This window comes from Cuculus canorus, chromosome 1 (genome assembly GCF_017976375.1).
Source record: "Cuculus canorus isolate bCucCan1 chromosome 1, bCucCan1.pri, whole genome shotgun sequence".
Lineage (NCBI taxonomy): Eukaryota > Metazoa > Chordata > Aves > Cuculiformes > Cuculidae > Cuculus > Cuculus canorus.
This window is the reverse complement of record NC_071401.1, coordinates 165,660,290-165,681,933: the sequence shown is the minus strand read 5'-3', so window position 1 is coordinate 165,681,933 and position 21,644 is coordinate 165,660,290. Positions and strand designations below refer to the sequence as shown.

The 21,644-nt window shown below is 36.9% G+C and overlaps 1 protein-coding gene across 4 annotated transcripts in view; it reads left to right on the top strand.

Annotated features, from left to right (window-relative positions):
- MGAT4C (MGAT4 family member C) overlaps nucleotides 1–21,008 on the top strand; it is a 360,468-nt gene extending 339,460 nt beyond the window's left edge. For 3 of the 4 annotated variants that reach the window (XM_054057038.1, XM_054057037.1, XM_054057036.1), the window contains 3 exons: nucleotides 6,648–6,803; nucleotides 11,845–11,992; nucleotides 13,824–21,008. In XM_054057038.1, coding sequence (XP_053913013.1) covers nucleotides 6,705–6,803; nucleotides 11,845–11,992; nucleotides 13,824–14,980 — 1,404 coding nt within the window. In that variant the 5' untranslated portion in view covers nucleotides 6,648–6,704 and the 3' untranslated portion in view covers nucleotides 14,981–21,008. Of the gene's footprint in view, nucleotides 1–6,647; nucleotides 6,804–11,136; nucleotides 11,243–11,844; nucleotides 11,993–13,823 lie in introns of those variants that run through there. The other variant, XM_054057039.1, reaches the window with a different exon arrangement.
- Nucleotides 21,009–21,644: the final 636 nt, after the last annotated feature.

Here is a 21,644-nt window from a genome sequence, read left to right as displayed (position 1 = left end):
AAATGAAGCAATATTTGAGTGACTTAAGCAAGCTTTGGATCAACCGAACCTGGTTCTTCTAGGTGACTTCAACTACATAGACATTTGCTGGAAGAATATTTTAATATTCAACTGGTATCAGGCCATCTTGTCTAGACCATGCTTTTCTCAAGAAAGATTGGACTAGATGATTCTTGAGGTCTCTTTGGACCTCATATTCTATGATTCTATGATAAAAGGCTGAGAGCACTGAGAGTGATGGGGCTGTTCAGCCTGGAGAAGAGAAGGCTCAGGGGGAGTATTATGACTGTACATAAACAGCCAAAGGGAGAATGCAAGGAAGATGGAGCTAGGCTCTTTTCAGTGGTGCCCAGTGACAGGATTAGAGACAATGGGCACAAACTGAAACACAGGAGAGTCCCTCTGAGCATCAGGCATCTCTTTTTACTGTGAGGGTGACTAAGCACTGGTACAAGTTGTACAGAGAGGCTGCAAAATCTTCCTCCTTAGAGATACTCAAAAGTCATCTGGACATAGTCGTGGGCATCCAGCTCAATGCAGCCGTGCTTGAACAGGAGGCTTGGAGCAGGTTACTGTCAGAGGTCACTTCCAACCTCAGCCATTCTGTCATTCTGTCATTCTGCTGCTCACCTTTCTGTTAGATGGATACAGAATGTGCTGTAGAGAAAACCAAGACTTTTCCCTTTTCCATTAAGTCTAACTGGTTTCGGTCAAACACTCATATTGATCTTTTTTTTTCACCTCCAAATAAGTTTTTCTACTTCTCTGCGCAATTCCATTCCAACAATGATGTCCAGCATACTTGATTATGGCAAAGGACAAGCTCTTAGATATTAACCTCATGTAAGAGACTGTGGGATCTTGAGGCAAAGGTTAGCTCACAGGGTAAGTATTGCCGAAATATTAGCTCATAGAGTCTCTGCTTTGGGTAAAGGGACTGAGATATGCAAGGTTGTCTTCATACCAGGACATGCCTGTAGTTTATTAATTTTGTTGCCTAGTAGACTCAAGAAATCTGGTTTGCCTGACAGTCTATTGTATGTGATAATCCCTGTACCAACATACTCTACAAATGTACAGTATGATAATTGTCCATGGAAGTTTTAGCTTGCTGTTGAATTTATCAACACTTGTATCCACATCTTTCTTAAATTTATTGATGAACCAATGAATAAAATCTATTGAACATCTGTTTAACTCAATTTCTATCCTCATCTTTCTCTGAATTTTTTCCACTTAACAGTGTCCAGCGCTATTTTCAATAGTCTGTCATTTCTGCCTGTATTTCTGATGCAGCCTATACCTCCACTCTAATATATCTAGAAGTTTTTAATCTCACCCTCCTTGGAGGTTATAGTGAGCTATTTCTTCCTTCTTCATGTCCATGCTGTTCTATTCTCTCTTGTACTTTGTCTCTGTGGACCAGAACTTAAGGGCTATTTCAGATTTATTTGTCTTTTTTTTCTCGCTTTCCAGGCTCTACCTACATCCCATTAACTCATTGTCTACATTATTTTCCTAAAACTCATCTTTTACACTAGAGTACACTTGTTAAAATATATCCAGTGATGTACCCTATCATCCGTCCAGTGATGGATTAGATAGTGCTTTACCGTCTAAGTCTTTACACGTCTTAGTCATCACACTTCTAGTCATCACCTCCCCTGAATAAACTTGACTCTTCCATACCAGAAGTAATACATTATGTTTTGCTTAGGCTCTACAGTCAAAGTAAGTTTTGTGGCTCCATTTCACGTCTTTCTGAAGCTGTCAGACAGGAAAGACAGTTATTCCTCCAAAGCTCAAATAAAATTTAAGCTTTTTACTTTGTTGTACCCACATAAAATTTAGGCTTTTTACTTTGTTGTAACATTTTATAACTTGCCTCAGCTGCAGCATCTGTTCCCTCCCAGATTCTCATCCCTTTTCCCACATTGTTTGGTTCTGTTCTTCTTTATGCTACATCAGTGTTTGACATAATGAAAGAATCACAAAATGGTCCGAGTTGGGAGGGACCTCTGGAGATCGTCTAGTCCAACCTCCCTGCTAAAGCAGGTTCACCTAGAGCAGGTCGCACAGGAATGCATCCAGGTGGGTTTTGTGTTCCTTCAGAGAAGGACACTCCACCAACCTCTCTGGGCAGCCTGTTCCAATGTTTTGTTACTCTCAAAATAAAGAATTTTTTCCTCATGTTCAGGTGGAACTTTCTGTGTTACAGTTTGTGCTCATTGCCCCTTGTCCTGTCACTGTACGCCTTTAAAAAGAGTCTGGCACCATCCTCTTGACCCCTGCCCTTTAGGTATTTACAAGCACTGATAAGATTGCCTCTCAGCCTTCTCTTCTCCAGGCCAAACACACTCAGGTCTCTCAGTCTTTCCTTATAAGAGAGATGTTCCAGTCTCCTAATCATCATTGTGACCCTCTGCTGGACTCTCTCCAGCAGTTCCTTGTCTTTCTTGAACTGGGAAGCCCAGAACTAGACACAGTACTCCAGATACAGCCTCGCTAAGGCAGAGTAGAGGGGAGGAGAATCTCTCTCGTCCTGCTGGCCATACTCTTCTTGATGTACCCCAAGGTACCATTGGCTTTCTTGGCAATGACAGCACATTGCTGGTTCATGGTTAGCTTGTTGTCCACCAGGACTCCCAGGTCCTTCTTCTCAGAGCTGCTTTCCAGAAGGTCAGCCCCTAGCCTGTAGTGGTTCACGGGTTTATTCCTCCCCAGGTGCAGGACTCTACACTTGCCTTTGACAAACTTCATTAGGCTCCTTCCCACCCAACTCTCTATCCTGTCCAGGTCTCATTGAATGACAGCACAGCCTTCTGGTATATAAGCCTCTCCTCCCAGTTTTGTGTCATCAGTGAATTTGCTGAGGCTACACTGTGTCCCATCATCCAGGTCATTGATGAATACATTGAACAAATAATTTCACACTTTCTATGAATTACAGATCAATGTGCCTTTCAAATGCATTTTTAAACCACTTCTTTTGCCCATCTTTTTAAAGAGGTTAATTTTTGAGTAAGCTACACATTTATATACTTTTTTAAAAAATTCCTGTATCTAGAATGCAAATTTCAGAAGACATAATGATCTTTAAACCTTTCAAGTGTGTAGAGCTATACAATGGTAAGACACAAAAAAAATGTGCTTATAGTCAATTTAAAACCTGAGCCCTACACTCTGAATTTGTTAACCTCATTCTGAGTTAAACCTTCCTTTCCCTCAGACAAGTTTTTACTTCCCTGCTGCCAGTGACAGCAAACATCCTGCCTGTCAGCTTTAAACATTTAATATCTACTTTCAGGCTTTCAGTAAGACAGACAGTGAATCTTGCTGGGAGTCTGTGCTGACCCCTGTGGAATAGTCTATCCATTTTCTAATTTTCTATTTCACTACCAACTGTAGCTCAAATGTATACCACAACTTAGGCTTTAGGTTTTTTTAAATCTTGCGTAAGAAAATCATGACATGCAAAATCTAGTAATAAGCATGTAAAAAGATTCCTTTTTAATTTTTGTTTTTCCTTTATTTTTATTTTTTTATGGAACTCTTTCCTTTGCCACTTTGTAAAGAGGACAATGCAGTCCTTGAGCCATCACATGCAGCCTTCCAAAAAAGAAAAGCTGAAAAACAAATTGAAGAAGCATTAAGAACTGCAAGTAAAACAATTCAGTTGCACAGTGGTGGAGTGGTATGTCACAAGGCTGAGGAATGAAGGACCTGCTTCTGAGCATCTTAGTCAAATCAGGGATTGCAATGAAGTTCACAGTGGGTTTAATAATCCAAGCATGGTGGTTTGTGTGTTATCTATGGATTTTCTTGATATAATAAATGTAGTAGTGGATCTGTTCTACTATACCTCCTTGAATACAGATTTTGCAGTGACAGGGAAAGCTACGTACCTGATTTGGAAATGTTATAGTTTAAAAATAATGCGGTTGTCATTTCTGACAGCCATCAGTTCCTCTGCAAATAAGCAATTTTTTTTTAGCTGCTGGGACCAAGCACTCAAGCAGACCAGAATACAATACAAAGATGACCTTGTCGCTACAACTCTGTACAACTGTAGCCACAACCTGATCCACTGTATTGATTAGTTAACGCTACAGTGATTAGCTCCATTAGGCACATTTAAGGGTAATGGAACACCAAAGGGCCTTGTAGGTACCTGTTTCAGGAGGGAACAGGTCAGGAAAGCAAGCAATAATCTCTGAAAGCAGGACAAAGCACAAATCCCTAGTATTGTCAGAAAGCAATAAACAGAGTGGGATGAATATGAAAGGGTTTATCACAGTGAGTGTATATGTATGTGATCTGGAGAAGTTACTACAGAGCTGGCAAAAAAAGCTTTTTCCCTGAAAAAGAGGAAAGAAAAGAAAAAAAAAATCTTTATTTCTTCCACTTTTTTTTTTCCCCTTTTCCTCTAGGAAAAGCCACATTGACATCACAATTGAAAGATGTTTAAAAAAAAATTTATCTGCTTTAAATTTAAATATTTTAATTTTTTTATTTTTAAGTTTCAGGGATTTGGCTTGTTAAGAACAGGCTCTTACTGGAAGGGCATTTGGAGTTTGCTTTTCAAAACAATTTTAAATTTTTTTCTGAACATTGCAAATTCTGCAAGAGAAAATATCATACTATCATGTTAAAATCAGTCTTGGCCTTTATACAGCTTTCACACTTTTGCAGATCCTGTAAAAGAGCTTCTTCGCACGCTAAAGGCATGCCACTGCATTTTTTGAACCTCATTGCCTTTTCATTGCTGTATCATTTTAGAAAGTCAAAAGAATTATAGTTTCGTATTACTATGTAAAACTGCACATGTGTCTGTGATGGTAGATATATATTTAGGGATCATTAATGTGAAGAGGTATCTCTGAAGAAACAGAGGAAAACAATATATCTAATTGAGAAATGAAAATAATTATAATTCGTGCACGTTTATTAATTATTACATTTAAGTGCCTAATGCAGGCTTTATGAAACAAATTACATTTATAACATCCTGATAGCTACTTAATTGTGCATGAATAATGAAGGCATGAAATCTGCAAGCAAAGCTGTGACTTTAGAATTGAATTATGATTTGAAGCCTTTATTTTCAATATCAGAGTCTTGCTCTTATTTTCAACGTAGTGATTTTTAAAACATTTTGTGCATAGCCAGTGTCCATTTACTGCAGTTCATCATGAGTCTATATGGACAAAACCTTGCAGTTAAACTTTTGCATTACTAATACTTGATGTATTTACTTCCCTGCTCTCAGGAGTCTAATGGACTCATATTTTATACTGTTTGATATATTTAATCAATTTAGCAAAGCAAATATAGATGTGTGCAAATTTTGCACTTATTTTTTTGTCATTAGTCCAGAACATTTCCTGTACGACATGACAAGTCTTTTATGGAACTCCAAATTGGGCCTATTTTGTGCCAGTTTAGAAGTTCAGCACTTTAAAAAATGAAAGTAATTAAATGCAGTGTTTAACCACTCCACATGTAGGGCTTTTTACCACTTTACATAGTCTAGTTTTCAACTCTCCATTTGTACAATACTTCAATATATTACATTTGATAAACAGACACTGTTATGAACAATAAACAAAATATACTTGTACTTATAATATATACATATTTATACAAGTATATATATCTACATATATATATATTGGTACAAGTAAGATCATAAATGATGAGTTTGCATTCCACTTTTTAATTAAGAATCTCTCAGAGTTTGGGCAGTAGGATTTGGAGTCTCTTTCTTTAGTTTGTAATCAGTTCTTGTTCAGACCCATGTAGTCCTACATGGGTTAATTCTTATGATTTGGTAGCCAGGAACAGCATATAACTTTCTTTAAATAGTAAATTCACTGAACTGAATATGTAACATAATGATATGACTACACAGCCCTCTTTCCTGATGTTGAATCGAACGACTGAGAGTCTTTCTGATCCCCCATGACATCTTTCTTTGATTCATCTAATTGGGGCAGTAAGGACCTTGCAATATACTGCCTAGATGTGTTCCAAGGTAGACATCCACATTTCTTCTTCTGGGGAAAATGACACCTCCAGTGAGAGTCTTTCCAGCCTAATGCGGAGATCTAAGGCTAAGGGATGCTGCACAGCCTTCCTACTGCCTTTGCACTGCAGGGAAGGTACCTCATTTTTGCCTGGAAGTTCTGGTATGTAGACTTCTCCTGTTGTCAATGATACTGAGTCATGCAACAGCTTCTTCTTTGACCGTTGGCCTGAACTGTCTTTGGAAGGAGACATGGGTACACACGGAAACAGTGGACAACATTTATTTTTTTGACATCAAGTTGGGAACCCACAGTTATACATGAAAAACCGAACTGTTAATGCACTCCTACACAGTGTTATCATAATTCCGTCCTAAAATGGGTAGGATAAAGTGTGAGGTCTTTTCTTTACTGACAGACAAAAAAAAAAAAAAAAAGTTTAAATTATTGTTGAGATTGTATGTTAAATCTGAAGATGACCATGAATAAATTAAATTATTTCCACCTTAAAGGATATAGTCTATGTATGTTTGAAGGGGTAGATATTTTTAAAGGTAAATTGTTTTGCTATCATGCTTATCAGATTAGTAGTTCTTCTAACACTGTGGTTTTCTTTCATAGGTGACACTACCATATGCTTTTCTTCATGTGAGACACGACTTGAAAATCTTTGATAAAATGAGATGCTTGCGGAAACGATCAGCAGCGTCATTCTTAGGAGTCCTTGTCATTTGCTTACTGTTCATGAACTTGTACATTGAAGATAGTTATGTTTTGGTAAGTTTCTTAGTTGGAAGAAATCATCCCAGGATGATAGAACAGGACACATCCAAAGTTAAGCAGCAAATTTTGTAATTCCTGCTATTTCCCCTGTTAGAGTACCACTAACAGTGAAGTATCCTCAAAATATGCTCCTTACAATGAAGCCATCTTATCATTATATGCTACACAAGGAGTGTGTCAGTAAGATCTTAACAGTGCTTTTCACAAAAACAACATATGTCATTGTTTAGTTAAATTACAGAAGATATGCAGCAAAACACAGAGACATCTCTGTCAAATATCTTTTTTTAGTCAAAATATCCCTGTATATTCCATACTTTTGAATTTCCCTCAATTTTAATGTTGAAAATGTCTATATGTGAAATATGCATGTGAGCTAGGAGCTCCTTTTTCAGTCCACACTCAAATCTCACCTATGAATACTGTAGTAAAGAATATCATAGAAATACAGTTATAGAAACAATATTACACTAATTCCATGTCTTTCAAAGTCCTTCCATGAATAATTTATTTTTAGTGAGTCTATTCTGTTTTTTTTTTTCTCACTTACTGTATCCCAGATATGAACCTGGCAGGTTCAGTGCAACAGCATTAACAATTAGACATAAATGATACTGAATGCAAGTCTATGACCATGAAAAAGATTTTTTGAAAGATCTGTGTTAAGAATTTCAACAAGTAAGCTACTGGCAGTGTAAATGAACTCTACAATTTATATGTAACCTATTGGTGTCTCAGCATTGAATGCCAAGGGAGCTCTGAAGACTTGATTAATGGATTGAATTTCTAGTTCATCTGAGGTTGGACGGGGCCCATTTAAAGAACATGATGGTTTGATAACTGGAGCTTAAAAATAGTAAAATCACTAAAGAGAACATGCAACATTGTGATAGGATCAGACAGTCCTCTTCCCTGAACTTGAACTGTGAGGTGGCTTTCTGATTGTGTCTGCCACCCTTCTTTGATTCATAAAACTGGGACAATATGGATTTTCCAATACTCTGAAAGATTAAGTCAAAACTCAGCTGGATCTGATGTAAAGCAACATCAGAGTGTGAAAAGCATGCACTGCATAAATAGTAAAATCCTTGGAGGAATTTATCAGAATTGATAACTTGCTAGCAATTTAAATGTAAAACATTATACTTTTTCCTTATGAAAATATTGTAGATATTGTAAATATTAATAAGAATATCCTACTACTTTTTTAAACCATTCAAAAGATAACCCATGGTTCTAGTATGCTACTATATTGCAGACATATTGCTTTCTCTACCAATACTTGCACTAAGGCTTTGCACCACATTTTATTTATTTATCATTTCTTAGTTGTGATGGAATTTGACCTGGCTTCTCACACACTTTTTTGCCCTGTGGTGTTTTCCCTCATGCTTCTTTTCCTTTCACTAATTGCTTCAAACTCCCCCAGATGTTTCTGAAAGTGCTTTTATTATCACTGTTAATGGTGGAGTTCTTAATTTGTTTTTGAATTCTTTTCCTGTTCTATTTGCCAGTTCCCCAAATGGCTCCATGTCTTATCCTTAATTTGCTCTTTTTTCACCGTTTTTTAGAAATCCACTCTCTTTCATAGCTTCTCTCATCACAGTTCTGGCACATTTGCGCTCATATAGCTCTCAGCCAAGTCTCTTGCCAAGTCTCCTGACCGTTCTCCAGATCTCCTGATATCTTTATGGCCCATCAAGCATTTTTCAAATGTGTTAGGCTGTTGACTTTCTACTTTATTTATTTATTTATTTTTATTATTTACTTTCCTAACTGTGTCTGTCAGCTTTGTTAACTTGTCTAGCTTGTTTTCTCTGCTGAGACAAAAGATGAGCAGTTTCAGTGTTATCGTGGTTTAACCCCAGTCAACAACTAACACCACAGAGTTGCTCACTCACTCTCCCCCAGTGGGATGGGAGAGAGAATTGGAAAAGTGAAGATGGGTGTGCTCGTGGGTTGAGATAAAGACAGTTTAATAGGTAATGCAAAAGCAGCACAAGTAAGCAAAGAAAATCAGGGAATTCACCAGCTGCTTCCCATCAGCAGGCAGGTGTTCAGCCATCTCCAGGAAAGCAGGAGTCCATCACACATAATGATTACTTGCAAAGATAAATGCCATCACTCCAAAAGTCCCTGCTTTCTATTTTCTTCCCCCGGCTTTATAAACTGAGCATAACATCATATGGTATGGAATATCCCTATGGTCAGCTTAGGTCACCTGCTCCATCTGTGTCTGTCACAGCTTCTTGTGTACCCCTAGCCTACATGCTGGTGGGGCAGTGTGAGAAGCAGAAAAGGCCTTGACTCTGTGTGAGCACTGCTCAGCAATAACAAAAACATCTCTGTATTGTCAACAATGTTTTCGGCACAAATTCAAAACATAGTCCCGTACCAGCTACTACGAAGAAAATTAACTCTGTCCTAGTGAAAACCAGCACAGTGATGAGGAGAGATACACTGAAGAACCGTTTTCAAGGACAGCAAACTAACCATTTCCCCTAAGGAAATGGAAATCTGAAAGTCCCCAGGGAGGTGAAGGCTCTCAGATTTTCTAATTGTAATACGTTTCCTGAAAGTAAATGATAAAGGAAGAGTGCGAGTGACCCCAAGTTTCTCTTCCCAGTCTCTGGCAGCAGGCTGTGCAAGGGGATGCAAGGCTGACACCTGTTTCACCAGATGTAAAATCAAAGGAGTGGCCTTTTTCAGGATGTAAGAATGTTAAAATAAGATTAATTGTGGCAAATTTTAAGAAGGGAGAGGACTTTCCTTTTCACTTAAACACTCTCCTAGGTCCAAAGAATCCTCTTACTGTTTTCTGCATGGCATTTGCTGTGGAAATTGAAAGCAAGGGCCAACCTGAGGACAATTCTTAAGCATGTTTGATAAAGGGTGTATAGTGTTGATCCACGTTTGTCAGCCAAACAGTTAAGATGTGTCTTCTGCAGAGTGTGTACTACATCTGATCAAGCATGATGAAGATGTACTGAATTAATATAACCCATATAACAATATCTGTATGATTTGCAGTGATTTTTTAATATGTATTCTGAGTAGTAAGTGCACTGTAAGTGAAGCATGCCTTATGAACTCTCCTATGAATACTAATCATTATCTGGGGCACTGTGAAAACAACAGTACTATCATAGCTGACAGGATACTCAGTGGAACACAGCATCTCTATAAAGAATGGATAACTTCTGGCACTTCTTCCCATGGCACCCACAGGAACTTCTCCAGCTCCAGCACACACTGGAATATAAGTTAGAGGTTAGTTAATAAGCAAAACTAGAACTATCATAGAAAAAAAACTAGAGAAGACAGCTAAAGAGAGCTAACCAAGCTCTTCAGCTTCACTGACGTCTGCATAGGTAGAAGAATCAAGTATTAAGATTGAGAAAAATACATATTTCAGTTTTGCTTTTAATTCAGCAAAGGAATAAAAAACACAATTTAGGAGGAAAAGAAAAATGTCGTTATAGCCACAAAAGGCATTTCTTAAAGAGAAAAAAAATGGAAAATTTTGTGATCGGTTCAAATATTTTGCTTGTTAAAATCAAAACATTTTGTCCTGACAGTTCTAAATATTTTGAAACTTTTTATGGGGAAAAAAACAACTTGGCAGAATAGATTTCCATACCAAAACATTCTTACAAAAGGAAGAATTTTGGACCTCCGTTTGTTTTTTCCATTTGACTGTTTTCATTAACATCTCTTGCAGTTTTGGGGTGTTCTCCTCTTAGCCCACTGAGTTACATTCTAATCTGGAATCTGATGAATCTTTTTTTCATAATTTAGGAGGAAATGGAAAGTAGCATAGCAACACTAGAAAGAAATTACTGGAGAGACATTGCAGATCAAGAGAGCAGGGGGACAGGCGATGCCCGTGGATGTCTGCCAAAAGATCTTTACTAAGCCCAGAAGTGGATTATTTACTACTTCTATGAAAGAAAAATAATGAACTTAAAATGAAACTAGAATCAGATTACACACATTGATTTGTGCTATAAAATACATCTTTGACGGGTTTTTTGTGTATTTCTGCCATTAAATATGAGTGCTGTTTACTATTTCTGTGATGTTCTTGTTAGGGGCAGTACTATTGCTATGCTCCCATTTGACGACAGAGTAGGAAGTTTTTAATGTGCTAACATACTGTTCATATCAGAGGACATGAACTCATTCATTCACTGGCCTGTCATCAGACTAGAATCAAGCAGCGTAAGTTAAATAACCATTCCTACCTTTAAACTGAGTGTCATGACACCACAAACCTGTTAGATATTTTCCCTTTTCTTAGGGACTGAAGAACAGATTTTCCCTGAGACCCAACTGAGCTTATGGATAGGGCACTGCTAATGAAGCCACTCCTTCCCTTGTGTGACTTTACTATGGCTCAAGAAGCCTCTTGGAAGAAAAGACAGGAGAATAAGGTGGGAAGAGGAGGCATGGTGATAAATTTGCCTTTTTTATATACCATTAGTGTTCACCAAACCTAGAGAAAGCTTTGGCTGTTTGGATGATCACATACATTTCAGCTTATCACAAATCTGATTTGGAGTTGCTCAGAAAAGTGGCAAAAGGAGCCTGATGCAAGGTTCTAGTTTCATCTGTCCTTTGCAAGAGTTTTGGTGGTTTTTTTTAAATCACTGAAAACATTTTAAAAAAATCTCTACTACTTTACCATCTATGAAAATTACCTGATACTTTCTTATCCCTATGTTAAATAACGCAGCTTTTTTCTGGTAATAATTTAGTGTTTGCTAACTTTCCAGAGTTTTTGTCCAAATTTTTTTTCTTCTTTTCCTGTTACCATATTCTAAAGAGTTCTGGCAGATTTTCTGTAGCCAAAAATGCATGATATTCAGTAATGGGTTTTTGAAAAAATGAAGTGACATCTACATACTTTCACGAAAGCTGACACTGAAAAATGTTATGCTTGGAAACCTGCCTGTCTGTGTTTCCTTCTGGCTGGCATTCACAAATGTGTTTATCTCTCTTCCTCTCCTATTCTTTTTTGTTTTCTCACTAATAGGAAGGGGACAAGCAATTAATCAGAGAAACAGCCACGCACCAGCTCAACCCAGAACGTTATGTTCACACTTTTAAAGATTTGTCTAATTTCTCAGGATCTATAAACATTTCCTATCGCTACCTAGCTGGCACGCCTTTGTCAAGGAAAAGTAAGTAACTGCAATCGGAGTGTTATGAAATGAGGTAATTTAAAAATGAGCAAAAATCCATGTAGTCCCTGTGGTATTTCTAGGCAAGTGGAGCTAAGTAGTCATGATTCTAGAGAGTTAGTGGGACACCTATCTCTCTCTGTATAGGCAGCTCCTGGGAAGCTGTGAGTTCAGCCCTAGTAGTGGCTGCCCCACAGCCTGGATACCTTCTGAGCAAACTGCCTTATAGCTGTCCTGCAGGCAGCCCATGGATAGTCTGTGTGAGTATATTTTTGTGTATCCCCTTTCCAGGCTAGAGGGACATAATTTGGAAAGGACTTGTGCTGGTAGTGCTCTGTAACCACCCTCTGAGACAATATTGTCAGCCACCATAAAACCAGTAAATCCAATCTAAGGAATGCTTGGAATCATTTAGATGCATCTTACAGATCCCCTGTTCTTCCAGTCCAGCATCTGTGAATGGATCTCCTAACAAGGAGATCCTGTGATAACAAAGAGGTTAATTGTGTTATTATGGGGATAGTAAAGACGGATTCTTGTCACAGCCATCTGCAAATGGACTACCTAGTCATTCTGACTCCAGGCAGAGTTCAAGACTTTATGTCCATACCTAGCTTTTAGACAGGTGTCCTTTGAGTTCCAAATCAGTCATTTCACAAACATAAACAAGGCTGAAATGTCCTAGTGCAACAGGTGACATAAAATAATCTGTGTATTGTTGACCTTCATAGGAAGCTATAAGGTAATGTTTGTTCAAATTAGATTTGAGAAATTTAAGTCTATGTAGGCAGCGTGAATGGATTCTTGGGGTTGTACTTCACTGTACAACTGCATTTTGTGCAGACTTAAGCCTTGAAGGAAACTGAATCATTTAATCAGAGCAGTGTTGAACAAAGCACAATATTTTAAGAAAACTGGATTAGGTGCAACTAAAGTACACTCCGTCAGTCATAAAGTCTTAACATTTTTTTCCACCAAAAGTTAGAAAAATAGAAATATATTAGCAATTACCTGAAAAAAAACCCTGATTTAAGCTGCTGCTAAAAATGCAATGGCAGTGACTTCAAAACAGCAGAGGTGAAAATCGTAATTAAGATGCATCTTTCCCTAGAAAGATGTAACAGCGTTAAAAATTATTTATACAAGCACAGGTATGCAGTAGTAAGTTCTCTTTAAAATCATATTTGTATTATGACTTGCAAGAGGGAGTATCCTGTAAAATGCTCAATGAGTCCTGAAAGAGGTTTAGAGGAACTATTATCAAGAAAAAAACTGCAAAAATTCAGTTAAAATGAACATGCAGAAAGGCATTATCCATGCAACATTCATAAACTGTGATGTTGTGCATAAGTGTAACTAATATTGTAGAGTGCTTAGATGATGAAAGATTGGCAATTAATGTATAGCTCACTTTTTTGTGCCACATTTCATAGTTGCTTGATTTAAAAATACAGTATGAATTGCATCTCATAATCTCCTTTCTTTTAGCAGATTTTACAGCCTTCTCATTGTCTATGTGGTTTCCTCTTTCAGGCACATATGTGTCCATTGCTTTGGCTTTTGTCCACTACATGCCATTCCCTGCAGTTAACAAGTGAACATTTAATGTAATAGTTTCCATATGTCTATTTGTTTGCAATTATTCTTCTTTCATGAAAAACCAATAAATATCCTTTGTTGCGTGCAACTCAGTAAGTTATATAGCAAATTTCTCAGACTTCAACATTCAAAAGGTTGATTTAATATAAGTACAACTCTGGAGGATAGCTTTGTGGTTAAATTGTTTCCAATGTCAGACACTCAATTTTTGTTTGAATTGTCTTTTCTATAGGGTATCTTACAATCGGGCTGTCCTCTGTGAAAAGGAAAAAGGGAAACTACTTGCTTGAGACCATCAAGTCCATATTTGAGCAGTCGAGTTATGAAGAACTCAAAGAAATTGCAGTGGTAGTGCAACTGGCAGATTTTGACTCATCCTGGTGTGAAGGGATGGTCCAGGATATTTCACAGAAGTTTGCACATCACATAATTGCAGGCAGATTAATAGTTATTCATGTCCCTGAGGAGTATTATCCTGTACTGGATGGCCTTAAGAGAAATTACAATGACCCAGAGGACCGTGTGAAGTTTCGATCCAAACAAAACGTAGATTATGCTTTTCTTCTTAACTTTTGTGCTAATCTTTCTGACTACTATGTGATGTTAGAAGATGACGTTCGCTGCTCAAAGAACTTTTTGACTGCTGTTAAGAAAGTAATTACCTCACGAGAAGGATCCTACTGGGTAACTTTGGAATTCTCCAAACTGGGGTACATTGGAAAGCTTTACCATTCCCATGACCTCCCACGTCTGGCCCATTTTTTGTTGATGTTCTACCAAGAAATGCCTTGCGATTGGCTACTTATCCACTTTCGTGGGTTGTTAGCTCAAAAGGAAGTGATCCGTTTTAAGCCATCTCTGTTCCAGCACATGGGATACTACTCGTCTTACAAAGGAGCTGAAAATAAGCTAAAGGATGATGATTTTGAAGAGGAATCCTTTGATATCCCTGACAACCCACCTGCAAACTTGCACACCAATATGAATGTATTTGAAAACTATGAGGCAAGCAAGGCTTACAGCAGCATTGATGAGTACTTCTGGGGCAAAGCTCCTTCTACTGGAGACTTCTATGGTATTGTATTTGAAAAACCCATTAAAATCACCAAAATTAAAGTTGTCACTGGAACTGAAGACCGGCAAAATGACATTTTGCATCATGGGGCCCTGGAAGTAGGAGAAAAGATTGTAGGGAGTAAAAAAGGGAGACAATGTACTACTTACTTGAGACTAGGGGAGTTCAAAAATGGGAATTTTGAAATTACAGATGTAGAGAACAAAGTTCTGTTTGATATTAACTGCATGAGAATACTTGTTACCAAAAGTCAAAAAGAATGGCTGATCATTAGGAGCATTAGCATCTGGACTTCACAAACACCAAATCAATAAAACAAAGCCAACTGAGAAGGTGCAGAGTACATACAATCAGCTGGGTCCCAACTGGTGCCATTCCCTAGAAAAACAGACTTATTTCCAACTCTTCACTAGAGACACAGAAAATCTAGGGAAATCACAAAACAAAAAAAGCAATTTATTTTTTACTAGTCTGGTCAGGCAATACACAAACACTTATTTCTTGAAAATTTTGAATTTTATAGGAAATGTAATTCTCAGACTTCTCTTGAGACCTGGAACCCCTTTTTTATTACCGTTTCTCTGTAAGAGAGATCTGCTGGACTAAACAGAACAAAACAAAATATCCTATAATTACCAAAAGATTTAAAGTATTGAAAAGTATGTTGTGAAAAAAATGGGTTGCACCTCATGCACATATAGTTTCAAAATGTTATAGTAGTATGCGTTCGTACAATATTTGGTGATGTAGTTCTTTTAAAGGCAGTTGTGACATGAAAATCTGTCCTGAAACTGGCATTTTCATTCTGAGCACTGTAAGAGGATATTGTGGCTAAGCATTGCAACTTCTTTTCAAAGGGGAATGTATGTAAAATTATAAATCTGATATGACAACTATGTAAAAAATAGATAATTGCATCTGTTATTCTGTCTCAACAAATATCCTTTTTTTTTTTTTTCCCCGGTCCTTTCACTGAAACAAACACTACTTGGATTCTGTGTTACTTAGGGGACCAATTTACTCTCCATATTTGAGCAAAATGCCTCACAGTAAGCAAGCATTCCGCTTGAGTGCAGGTGTTGCTCTCAAACCCAAGCACCTCAAGGTTCTCTTAGACAGTCATCTCAACAGATCTAAGTTTCAACATTTTCAGTTCCTTCAGCATATGCAGAGCTCCACATGTGAAATTTGTAAACAGCTGAATATCGCAGCACGCTTTCTGAGAACAGTTAGGCCTTCCACACCCACATGTGCAGTCCATGTACGATACAAACATAAAGCATAGCAGGATAATGAATTGAAGGTGAATGTAATCAGCTGGTTTTTCCTGGATGGTCTTTAGTGAATAGAGCAGATGCAAAATGAAGAATATTGATTGAATGTAAAGTTAATATGTTGCTAATCGGTTTTCTTCAGTATTCTAATCCTAATCCTGTTAATTTTGGAGTTATCTTCCCATTGCCTCTGGTTATTCTCTGTATTCTATTTTACCTGGCTTTAGCCAATAAGTAAGAAAATTCCCCTCAGTCCTCATGACTTTGATGTCAGCTCTGGGCTTTCAGCGCATCACACAGGGAGGATGTATAGATATGTGATTTATACAACAAGTATACATTTGGATTCACACAATCTAGTGGACAGGTTGACCCCCAAGAAATTTTCCAGACTCTGGAAAATCGAAGACACTTTAAGAAACCCACAAAGATCAAGCGTGACACAGATGAACACTGTATTGTCAATCTCATGAATACTGCGGTTATAATCTAACTGAGTGTATGGGTTTTAGTTAAATCTGGAAAGGAAAGGATCAAATTTCAAGAATGCGTGCATTGACCGGGAGTGACTAACTACTGTACTTCATACATCCAAACCTTACATGGCTATTTCAGATGAGTAAATTGTTAAAAATCTAAATAAAACAGCAATGTAATTGCCTTTCCTGGTTCATAAATCCTACTAAATTCAGGTCCAAGTTTGGCAAATATCGCTATACAGATGTAAGATACACTTAAAATAAATTTTCTGATACATGCTTCTACATAATTCATCAGAAAAGCATCCTCTTCTGAAAAAAAAAATTATTTCTTTGTTCCTTAATTAGTACCTAAATCTATTATTCATAGTATTCATATAATATCTTCAGTAAAATAGATTAAAACCAGTGTACTCCTTCAATCTGAAAAGGAAAATAATACCATTTTTTAAAAATTAAAACTATCTGTTAATCTCAAATGGTTATAAATACTTACAAAGGACTTGCTTTTTAACAGTGATTTCCTACAATTTTCAGATATTAGCTGATAATTAGTCAGCAGTCAACACCTATCTTTTTAATGAACTGTTGGTTTTCTTTTTGCTTTCCTTGTTCATCAGCTATTAGTGCCAAAGCAAATACAACTAGCTTAACAAGGACCATTACCTTTACTTTTATTCAGAACTGCAGTATGTCCAAACCAATCTTCTAAATTAGAATATATGCTCCACCCCAAAGTTTGAAATGTTCTTGTAACAAACCATATACAGTGTGAACGGCTAGTATGAACTAAATGCTAGCTCCATCAGCTTGAAGTGATTTAAATGATATTTTTTAGTTATGAGCTGAACAAAGGTGGTTTTCTTTTTAAAACAACAGTAGTAATGAGTTTCATCTTTGAAATCATGTCTTAGCAGTGAGAACTCCCTGGCTGTTACCAGTCTGAGAGGGTCAAACCCACAAGTGCCGAGTGAATAACTCCAAAGGAAAGTTTGCTTGTTTGTGGACAGTGCTATGTGCTGTAAATGCATGCACTAGTCTTTCTGTTGAATTTGAAGTGATTTGGGAAAACTAATGGATACTACATATATTCCAGAAGAGGTAAGAGGATGCTTCTCTAAGCTACTGTTTTGACCACTCACCTTAGTGCATGGGTTCCGGCTCCTTCTTCACAGAATGCATTTTATCTGACACATTCACATGAAAATTGTTGCCAAATTTTGAAAGAAAAAAAAAGCCATAAAATCCATGATAATTGGTTTTAGCCGGATTTCAGAAAGATACATTTGAAGATTTGTTCTTTTTTTCTTCATGTGCTAAGAGAAGTGATTGCCTTCAGAATGCAAAATGTTTAATCTGATGTACCTATGTTTACTAACAGTCTCAAAAGTCTGGATTTTCTTTTCTTTCACTGATGAAGAAAAAGATTAGCAGTGTCACAAAGCTCTGTTTATTGGTGTATACAGTTGGGTTTGTTGGTGTGTATTTCTTGTGTTTATTTCTGGATTGAACATTGATATTTTTGTACTGAAATGCCAATGCTGAAAATATTATACTGTGATCTGCACACTGATGGATCTATTCTTTACGCATATACATGTATTGTTCTATTGGCACTGTTTGGGATTCCTCATTGGATGATGTCCCTGGGCTTTTTTTTTTTTTGTTAACTAAAAGCCAGTTTGTTCTCTACCATTCTTCACGTAGTATAATCCCTCTGACACAGGGAACTATTGGGAAGTAAAATACTACTCACTGTGAATTAAAAGAACTGAGCCCTTACTTTAGTGCTGAGTAAATAAAACTAGAAGACAGTAATTGTCAGGCAGACCAGTTTTAGAATACTTACTATATTTACCATGATAAAGGTAATTCACTAAGGTGCTATATGAATGTGTTATTTTTTAGATCAATGTTCTAACATGATGGTCTATTTTATTCTCTTGTGTTAGACACTAATGTTTTTGGCTTTTATAAAGGGAAATCGGGAACTTGATCATTATTGGATTATTAAAAGTGAAATAAAATGCAAATTATGACACCTCAAAAATATTTCATCTTGAAAAACTATTAAAGGGAAAAAAAAGGTGGCTAAGCATCTTAGACACTGCAGATGCAATCAGATTTCATTGTGAAGCATTTTGGAGGTTCTGATGGAAATGATAGTTCATACTACTCTCATGTTAAATTTGCAGTTCTGTTAGGCTGTATTTCGATAAGTATAAATTCTGAGTAGTAATGCAGAACATGTATCATAAGCACAAGCTGTGTCATATCCTCAAAAGGTACAGCATAATGTTTTGCAAAAACCAGGTGGAAGATACAGATGTATTATAATGAAACCTAATTAAGGGATTTCGTTGTCGTATTCTATATATAAAGACAAATGAATTGAAGTGTCTCTGCCATTCTACCAGCTTTTCAGATAAATTAAAACAAGGGCCTTAATCCTTGTCTTTCTCTTATTTGTCCTTGGAGATGAAAACTAAAAAAATTATGCTCCTTTTAGTGGAAGCAGGATTGACCCATATATTATAAAAGCCTGAAAGTATTGATTTTGTAAAATATTATTTTTTTAACATAAAACATATTTTTCTTACATTTTCTACTTCAGTTTTAGCCACCCTGGAAGGCTGAAATGAAATAGTCTCCAAACAGATGCATTTTGGTATTTCCAGATAGCATATTCCAAATTCTTGCCTCTTTTACTACTTTTGTCACAGTAAATACATTCTGTGTCACTTAGGCAGTTGTGTTCCTTAGCAGCACAGTCAGGTGTGTAGACTGAGGCTAGACTGCTGCTTCTGTGGTAAATGGAGAGAAAGAGGAGCACTGTTCAGAGTCATCTCAGCATACAATGGTTGTGTAAGATCTGTTTCACTCTAATGACTATGGTGGGAGGCTATGCAAGTGGTTTGGCCTGAACGTTCGTGTCCTAGATATTTAGAGCTACAGTAGATCAGTTTCTGTTGCACGGTTACATACAGTACTTATAAATCTAGATAATAACACTATACATATAAACCTTTACAGATAATTTCCTATCAGCAGCACTACTTCATTGCGAGGATGTTCAGTATCGTCATCATGAACACTACCTTGCAATTTCAATGAAAATAATTTGTTTAGCTTTAAAAGCAGGACTATGAAGTCCCACCTTGAGCCTAAAGCATTATTTATTACGTTAGGTTAAAAATTAAAATAAGTACAGAAAAAGATTAATTGCAAAAATATTTCTGTAATAGTTGTTTATTGTTAATTTGGCATAAAACAGAATTGGCACCTGGGCAGACACCAGGCTATTTTTCAGCCAGGATTTAAATGTTTCTCAGCTATCATACTACTTACTATGAATTCTCAAATAAAATTCCACTTGGTCCTGACAGTTGTAAAAAGGGTCTTAAAATTCCATGTATAACTTGAAAGTACTTTAAGGAGTTATATTGATAATTAAACCGTCTGCCAGCCCTTTACTGGGCTTATGTAAGAGTTTCACATTTAATGAGTAAAGCTGAAGATTAAAAGCTGATGCTCATTTCCTTCATTCAGCTGGTTAAATAGCTGCCTTCCATCTCCCTTACCACTTACTCACTATTATTTGGTTTGCTTTTGCCAGTTCAGGAAAACCTGCCTGGCAGCCACGGAAATTTCAGGCTTTGAATTCTCAGCCTCAAAGGTACTGTATTTGTACTTTATGAAACATTCTCCTTTCTTAACAGACACATACCGTTTTTTTGAAAACCAGCATAAGTGTGGTGTTCAGCTTCTGGGGTTCTCCCTTGGTGTTATTAGAATAGGTTTTCTTCCCAGATAAGTGCATCTAGCAAAGATGTTAAAAAAGACATTGCTAGGGAAGAAAACAACTGCTACGCAAAAGACCTATTTTTATTCTTAAAACTGGGTTCAAAGGCAGTTTAAGTAGAAAATACGAAAATAGCACGATGGCAAGAAAGGGTCAAATAAAAATGTACATATGTTTCTGCACTTTAACTAAATTATCATTTAAATGTGGTTGGTTGTCAGTGTATCATCATTGTATGAACCCTTTTACAGCAAAAGGAAGGTCCCTAGAATTGCTCCTTTTCTGCTGTCTCAATAAAAGTAATAGATTCAGCTTTCAAAAGCATTGCCTTGGGCATGCACACTGATGTGGTACACAAAGAACAATATTGGCTGTCTGTCCAGCCAGCTGCATTGCAGCACTCGAATACTTATGTCTGCCAGGGTCGGGGTGAAAATGTAACAAGGAGAAGTTACTATCCTCGCTACAATACCTGTGATATTTTTGGAAATAAATGTAAGATATGAAAAAAACCTTTGGCTTAGTGCCCTTCTCTTTAACCACAGTACTATTCAGTTGCCTTTTAAGCATAGATGCTGCATTTTCATTCATTTAGCTTGGGCCAGAAGTTCATATAGCCCAAGAGGAAAAAACATACTTCATACGACATTTGACAAAGAGTTATTGTATACTATGCTTTCTCCAATGTATGTTCATCTTGTTCCAATAACCTGAATTTAGACTTCCTGCTTAAACTGGAATCTAGAGCTACAGTTTAAAACATTCTGGCATTTTTTCTTAGTTTGCCTTAGACCGATAAGAGGAGAGAACTTAAGGCATAAGTTAAACTCTTACACACTTGCTGCTACTGCAAATCCTTTGCTTTGCATTGATGCCACTAGGGATAATTAATTCATCTGCAACTCTAGAGTTTTCTAATTTCATGTTAAATTTTCACCAGCATACACAGGCATTCCCCTCCTTCTCTCTTTGATTTCAATACTGAATAAATTAACATCAGCTTGGGTAAATATTGCCAAACCACTTTCACCTCCATTCAGGAAACTGGTACTGGTACTGTCATTTATTTCTCAGAATTACTTCTTTCATACGGCCATTGCTCACTATATTTAAATGCCACATTTGCTGAGGAGGCAATAAGCATGCTATAATGAGACATCCTTCTAAGGGAGAAGTGCTAGTTCTTTTTTGTTCTATAAATCTAAGATTGCACTATTTGTTTGTGTGAAAATTATATGCATACCTTTTACCTCTGTGAAAATCTCATAAAACAAATTGGTTTTGTTAATCACTCTTGCAAATGGTTCCTGGCAGCAGTCCAGTTTTGCATTTAAGTGAGCCAGATTTCTCTTCTCCTGAAGAGAGCTGAATTGTGTCTTTCAAGGAATCAAAAAGAAGCCCAAAACTGGTTTGTCTCTAGTGG